The sequence below is a fragment of the Bactrocera latifrons genome, unplaced genomic scaffold (genome assembly GCF_001853355.1).
Source record: "Bactrocera latifrons isolate USDA-ARS-PBARC rearing strain unplaced genomic scaffold, ASM185335v1 scaffold_411, whole genome shotgun sequence".
Taxonomy (NCBI): domain Eukaryota; kingdom Metazoa; phylum Arthropoda; class Insecta; order Diptera; family Tephritidae; genus Bactrocera; species Bactrocera latifrons.
Genome location: NW_017537059.1, coordinates 188,426 through 196,000, shown reverse-complemented (window position 1 = coordinate 196,000; position 7,575 = coordinate 188,426). Strand labels below are relative to the sequence as shown.

The 7,575-nt window shown below is 37.7% G+C and overlaps 2 protein-coding genes across 3 annotated transcripts in view; both read right to left on the bottom strand.

Moving 5' to 3' along the window:
* Window positions 1-1,247: 1,247 nt before the first annotated feature.
* Window positions 1,248-1,568, bottom strand: LOC108972650 (histidine-rich glycoprotein-like). The gene has a single exon (XM_018939333.1). It carries the CDS (start codon window positions 1,566-1,568, stop codon window positions 1,248-1,250), a length of 321 nt encoding a protein of 106 aa, XP_018794878.1.
* A 377-nt stretch (window positions 1,569-1,945) lies between these two features.
* The window catches only part of LOC108972651 (paired box protein Pax-6), a 76,427-nt gene continuing 70,797 nt past the window's right edge, over window positions 1,946-7,575 (bottom strand). Inside the window, exons 6-8 of one of the 2 annotated variants that reach the window (XM_018939334.1) lie at window positions 2,728-3,239; window positions 2,397-2,605; window positions 1,946-2,149 (exon numbers count right to left, since the gene is read on the bottom strand). In XM_018939334.1, coding sequence (XP_018794879.1) covers window positions 2,037-2,149; window positions 2,397-2,605; window positions 2,728-3,239 — 834 coding nt within the window. In that variant the 3' untranslated portion in view covers window positions 1,946-2,036. The remainder of the gene's footprint in view (window positions 2,150-2,396; window positions 2,606-2,727; window positions 3,240-7,575) is intronic. The other variant, XM_018939335.1, reaches the window with a different exon arrangement.

The window sequence follows — 7,575 nt, the reverse complement described above, 5'->3', positions numbered from 1 at the left end:
AAAGCAATAAAACTAATTCTAAGTTTATGTCCTTTAATATAAGTTTCAATCTTTCGCAACATTTTTATACTCTTGCAACCCGTTGCTTCAGAGTATAATAATTATTGTGTTCACCTAACGGTTGTACGTATCCCCTAAAACTAAGCGAGATATATATAAGGTTATTTATACATGTTTATAAATGATCAGGATGACGAGAACAGTTGAAATCCGGTTGAATATCTGTCTGTCCGTCCGGTTATGCTGTAACTTCAGTAAAAATTTAAATATCTTTCTGAATCTCCGAGTTCCTTTGTACAAAAAAAAATTACGTGTTCGTAGATAAGCGTAATGGGACCACTGCCTTTGTTTTACGAACAGATCTTCTTTGTACCTAAAATAGATACAATTGGATTTTCTAGGATTTTCGAACATCAGGCTGACTTTGCTCCATCTGATTCTTGATTGTATGGTTTAATGAAACCCAGGGTAATTTTTTTATTATTTGGCATGACAATAGTTAATACGTATATAAAGTCGTGTCGATACTACCCAACTCCCATATTACATATAATAGTCTTCTTTGTTCTAAGAAATCCTATGCCGAATTTGTCGGCCAGTGTATGAGTTATATTGAGTATATGCATGTATGTACAAAATTGCGTAGACTCCGATTCTTTGGTTGACGTTTTACATCTTAAAGTATTTCCCTGGCCTTGATTCTTGCAAACTGCGATAGTATAAAATGTTCGGTTGCATCCGAACATAGCACTTTCTTATTTGTTAGATACAAGGATTTGCTAACACCTTAAAAAAATTCCCGGGCTTTGATCCCTGCAACTTGCAAGAGTATAAAATGTTCGGTTACATCCGATATTTCAAAAATATACGTAAACTGATTTTGTGTTAAAAATTTAGGTTCCTAATTTCTTTTGTGTGTGTCTTTTTTTTTGTTCTGATTACTTTAGAAAATGAGAAAAGATCTATGTTTCTGAATATACGATTGTGTTTATATATAAGAAAGGATAGGTTTGTCTTGGTCACTTTACATATGAATGCAATTTCAACGTTCTCAAGTCATGAATTTAATAGCAGCGAGTATGTAGATAGCTTATTGGGTGTTATAATCTCTTCCTTTACTATCTATATTGAATTACACCGGTTGTTTGATAGATTCCTGACTATCTAAGTTTTGACGAAACGAAGGCCTCTACAATATTTAAGTAAGAGGTTCGAGTATCTTGTTTTTTATATTTGTTCATTTATCGCTAGTGGTAACAGTGCGGTTCATGCTGCTGTTGTGAATGTGCATGCAGCAGCGAATGTGAATGGGTATGTGGGTGATGTTGCAAAACCGTTTGCATTTGATGCTGCGGCTGTTTGTGGGACTGCATTTGTTGGTGACGGTGCTGATGTGCCGCATGAGCGGTTAGATATTGCTGATGTTGATGCAAATGCTGCAATTGTTGATATTGGTGGTGGTGACCGTGCACATGATGGCTGTAATGAGGATGTGAATAGTGATGGTGTTGTTGATGCTGCATCACTCTTTGTATGCCTTGTTGTTGTTGCTGTTGAACAGTTAGCATTAGTGTCGGTGGTGGTGTTGCCAAAATGGTTTCTGCCGATGCTCTTGTACCTGAGCCGATAGTTTCGTTCTCATTGAAATCGTTCATTGTGTTATTTGTCGCTTCTACTATTGCTCCTGTAGCACTGGCCTGTAATCCCCTGCCGGTGTTGGATCCACTGAACGTGCTATGGCTGCTGCTTGCATTGCTGCCGACAGGTGAAGGTGTGCCTATGCTGACAAAGCCACCACTGTCACCGCTTACTGCATTAGCGCTCGCGTTTATAGCTGCAGAAGCAACAGCTGCCGCGGCTGCCGCAGCAGCCACGGACGTCGCCGCGGCTGCGTTTGCGACAACAGCTGCTGCGGCAGCCGCAGCAGAAACACTAATGTCTGGGCGAGGCGAACCGGTTACAGAACCAATTGACGACTGACCTGTTCCAATGTTAGCTACTGATGCGGTTGATGACGGAGTTAGTAACAGTGTAGATCACTGGAGACGGGGCCAGTAATTAGTGCTAGTTAAATCGCTAGCACTTTGAGAGGGTATTTGCACGGGTACAGACACACCTGCCGAAATGACACCTGGAAATGTATGGTTATCTGAAATATAAATGAGCACATATAGTATTCAATTTTTAATTGATAAATTTTATCTTAGTAAATAATTTAAAATATATGGTGTGGAATAATATTTGGTAAAGCAGAGTGGTGCTCGATATGTGGACTTCGGAAATCGGAAGACGTTTAAATCTAACTAGGTACAATTATTAATGTGGTTTACTTTTAGCAAACACCTTTAGCATTTGTTCATAATTAGGTTATTAACATCGAATATTTCTACCCGTACCGCCAGATGCATTTGCTGCACTGCCTCCATATACCGATGTATGTTGTGGTGGTGGCTGTTGATGGGCCGCAGCAGGATTGCAAGATGGTCGTGTGTGAGCTGCATAGGGCACAGAACCCAACGTAAGTGGATCGTGAAACATATATGGATAGCCATCGCGTTGCTGCAAACAAGTTGACGTCATTGAGCTCAAGGACGAGGTCATAGAGCTGAAATATAGAAAATTATATCTGTAAAACATTGTAAAACAAGCCAAAACTGCATCAATATTTCTTAAGATACTCTAATTTTAGTGCAATGTGTGGTAAGCACTTCAATATAGATAACCTACTTGTAGTTCTCTGCCATTGTAGCCATAGGCTGTGGTATCGAAGAATACATCGTGTTGAAACCAGTGTTCAGGGGAAGGCGAGTCGCAACGGATTGTAAAGGAGGACTCACTGAGCTGCCATGACCACCAACCACAACAGTTGTCACTGCTGCTGCGGCTACTGAATCACCCAATGCCGAAATGGCTGAACCACCATCACTTGTTCCTGGTATTGACACCGCTGCTGAAGCGCTTGTTCCACCTCCATTTGAACCTGCTGCGGCGCTACCATTGTTGCTAGCGGAATTGATGTCGGCAGCTGCACCACCGCCCACTCCGACGCTGCCAACTCCATTTATCCCAGATCCACTTTGATGGCTGACCACGGCGGCGGCGGAAATTGCAGCCGTATTGCCGGTGCTCGACCGACCACCAACAGAACCGCCATTATTGCTGATATGGTCCGCTGAGCGCCGTTGAGTTCGTAGTTTTTCTTCGCGTCTCCATTTTGCCCGTCGGTTTGAAAACCATACCTATTGTGGAAGGATTATGATAAATTAAACTTGATGTGTTTATTGTTTAAAAGGATTTCAATCATAAAAATAAATAGCAATTATAACAAATAATTAAAAATCAATAATAATAAATACTTTGATGGAAGTAATAATAATATCGAAATAAACAAATGTAATATACCGGGTGTAAAATCACTTAAATAAAATAATCTACACTACTACTGGATATAGATGGTACCTAGTTCTAAAATCGTTTCGTTTTTCCTCGATATACATTGTCGATTTAACGTCAATAAATTCGTCTCATGCTCTAGGGACTTTCTTTTTCTGTGCACATTGGGAAAATTGTATAATATCTATAGCTTTTTTACATATACTCTCGCAACATGCTGGAACAAGTATTTTGTTCACTTAAGGGTTGTTAGAACTAATCGAGATAAATTAAATTCCGGATAAAAAAGATCTGTACTTTCAGGTCATAAAAATGATTGGCTGCAGAAATATATGCGATTTAAAAAAAATAATGTAAAAAAATATTGATTTTTTTAAAACGTTTGTACCTTAAATTTGATTCATTGATTTTACTTATATTAATTTTTTATTTAAGCCTATCAGAATTACCCTAAATTTAATTTCCTACAACTTTTCCTTTGGAAACTTTTGTATTAAAAATATAAGAAAAACGTAAAAAATCAAAAATTAAAAATTAAAATTAAGGACTAAAATTTTCAGGATATTTTTTCAACACAGAAAACAAAATTTTCATGTATCCGAAATGAAATTAAAATGCTCTATAGATATATATATAACGAGGCGAATCAACATCCAGGGATTATTTATTCTAACCAACACGGGCCTTTGGCCCAGAAAAGGGTAAAATCGGGTTAAAACTCCCTTTAACCCCTGAATAAATCACACGAAGGTTTTCGAACTTCTTTTTGACTTTAGACTGTATATCAGTCAATGTAAGTTTTTTAAAGCAACACAATGAGCATCTTTTTCTGAGAATAACACAGTCCTACAAAGAAGAATAAAGTCGAAACACCTGGAAAGTGAACGCGCGTCGAACGATTTGGAGAATAATTTTTTTTTTTTTAGGTTGGTCAGTCACATTTATGTCAAATTTCATGTCAAAATATTCATTAGTGCTTGAGATAAGTGTCGTTTTGTGAGCTGCTAAAAGTAAGTTTTTCGTTTTTTGCGATGTCGAAATTTGTTGAGCAAAGAATTTGCATTAAATTTTGTTTTCAATTTTGTTCATCAATTTTCTGCCGCGGACACGTTGAGGATGGTGCAGAAAGCCTTTGGTGATGAGCTATGTCTAAAAAAAATTTTTACAAGTGGTATAGTGACTTCCAAGCCGGCCGTGAACGTGTCGAAGACGCAGAGCGTCCAGGGCGACCATCCACTTCAATCGGTGAAGCTCACGTTCAACAAATCAAAGATTTGGTATTGGAAAACCATCGATTAACAATTAGAGACCTTGCTGACGAAGTTACCATATCGAAGTACTCAGCCAATACCATTTTGAAGGATGTTTTGGGCCTTAAGCGCGTCAAATCTCAACTGGTACCGAAAACATTGAATTTTTTGGTAAAAAGGCATCGTGTTGAAGTGTGTGAAACGATGCTTTCCGACTACAAGGGTGTCATGAAACGCTTTATAACTGGCGATGAGGCTTGGATCTATGCTTACGATCCCGAAACAACCGATCAATCGAGCGAATATCGTGCCAAAAAAACCGAGACCAAAAAAATCGCACCAAAGTCGCTCAAAAATCAAGGTCGTGTTGACTGTTTTCTTCAATTATCGTGGTGTTGTGCATTATGAATTCCTTCCAACCGGTCACACAGTCAACAAGGAACGTTTGAACGTATTTGAACGTTATACGTCGTTTGCGTAACGTTATCCGCCTAAAAAGGCCGGAATTGTGGAAAGACAATTCTTGGTTTTTACACCACGATAATGCACCATCCCATACTGCCCTCTTAATTCGTGATCATTTCGTCAAAAACTCAACCCATATCGTTCCGCAACCACCGTATTCACCTGATCTGGCGCCGTGCGACTTCTGGCATTTTCACCAAGCTCAAAAGACCACTCCGAGGACACCGTTTTTATACGATAGAGGAGATTCAAGCCGCAGCGAAGACGGAACTGAAGGCCATCCCGGAATTTGAGTACAACCAGTGTTTCGAAGATTAGAAAATCAGTTGGCATAAGGGCATTGCATCGGGATTACTTTGCAGGGGATGAAATTTATTTGGAAGATTATAATATTAATAGGATGACGAAATAAGTTGAAATCCGGATGATTGTCCGTCTGTCGGTCCGTGCAAGCTGTAACTTGAGTAAAAATTTAAATATCTTGATGAAGCTTGATATGCGTCATATATGTAAAGTGCCATAACTAACAATAAATTAAAATGTTAAGCTCCAATTTGCACAGGAAAACGCAGTGCTAAGGGGTTCCTGTGGGAAAAAAGTTTTGAAAAAGTGGACGTGGCCCCGTTCTCTATAATGTTTAATGTTCATATCTCCAAAACTACTTAAGATAAAACAAACAAATACGTCTAGAGCAAATATTATGAGATTTTCTACCGCGATAAATCTAACGTAAAAGCGAGATAAATCAAAAAATAATACGCCAGAGACATGAAATTTACCCGCAAGATGGGATGACAGGGCTTTAGTGGAGTCGTAGTCGGCTATGGGTGTGGCACCGCCTACTTTTAGGTGAAAACACATATCTCGAGAACCGCTGGACCGATTTTAGTGAAAATGTATGAAATCAGACTACAGCTACGCCTACTTCCCATGTAACCCAATTTTAAATGCCATTCGGTTCTTTCACTTTCCTGTGTAAAAATCAAGAAACAATCAATGTAACGGTGTAAAACTTTTAACTAATTATCAACCGATTTTTTACTTTAAGAACGGTTTAAGAGAGAAGAATATCAGATCCTTCGATTTTTTGATATATGATGTCTTAGTATACATAGCTTAAGAGATTTTCCTATTTTTGCACAATAACCTTAACTTTTGTTACTCTTTTTCTAACTTTTTGGATATTTTCACACATTATTTAATTTAATCAAAGAGTACGTTTAATACCGAGTTTAACAAATGTTTCTTTTAAAAAATCGGTAAAAAATTTACTAAGTTACTAAACTTTTTATAAAAAAGAAAACTTTACAAAAATTTGCAAATAACTTACATTACCAATAAATACTATATAATTTTTTGGTTATGTTTTTTACCCAATTTTGACGACTTTATAACTCTCTATTGTTCACCCGTGCTGTATAACAAGATTTTTAAAAAGTTTTATAGTGCGAGTTACTGGTTCGAGCTACAATTTATTTATGAAGTAGGTTTGCCCACCGATTTATTAGGTAAAATAAATATGTATAATATTTTTATTTATTTACTTATTTAAAAGAGAACTAATTATAAATAATTAATCCACTTGTAAGAATCAGCACTGTCTACCAGGGCCTTCGGCTCTTAATACTAAGATTATGGTGAAAAGAAGAGTAAGGTTATTTAGTTGTATGTGGTGTTTTATGTCTTTGATGTTACATAGTTTAAGAAATTTATTAATGGCACTGATGTTATCGCTATTTGTTGCTTTGAGAAGTTCGGAAGGTCTCTTATTCCCAAAGGTTGATTTCCTTAATAAACGCAGTGCAGGACATTCATCGATAAGGTGAATGACTGACTGATTGGGTGGGAGCGTTGCAATGGTGACAGCTTGGTTGATCGGTACCGTTAAGAATATGGCTGTGAGTTCTTGTAGTGTGGCCTATTCGAAGAATAGTGAACTTCTTGATGTTGTGGCATGAGCAGTCCGATGGGTAGATAGGTTTTACACCAGTTGGGTTTTGATCTCTGTAGTGATGTTTTTAGCTAGTTCAATCTCGGAGATGTATATTATGGCAGTATTTTTTTTATATGTTCTTTGATGTCTTTAGTAGTAAAGTGGGGAAAGAACACCAGCGGCTCTCTACTACCTTCTTTTGCATGTTTATCTGCTGTCTSATTGCCTTTTATACCAGCATGCCCTGGTACCCACATTATTTTTATGCTGCTTTCATGATGGAAGAGTTTGTCGCGTATATTCTGTATTAGCCATGAATTATTTGTTGAGTTTTGAAGTGCATCAATGATTGATTTACTACCGCTACATATTATATGTTTATCTCCTGTTGATTAGGCGAATAGAACCGCTTCGTAAATTGCTGCAGCTTCTGCTGTAAAAACCGAGCAATATGTTGGCAAAGCACCGACAGTAATAGCGACACCCTGATCGTTTGACACTGCAAACGTGATAGTAGTATCTGTTTTCGACCCG

Bases quoted from the DNA above. Each gene is read 5' to 3' on its own strand.
- LOC108972650 (XM_018939333.1), bottom strand. From the start codon at position 1,568: ATGCTAACTGTTCAACAGCAACAACAACAAGGCATACAAAGAGTGATG.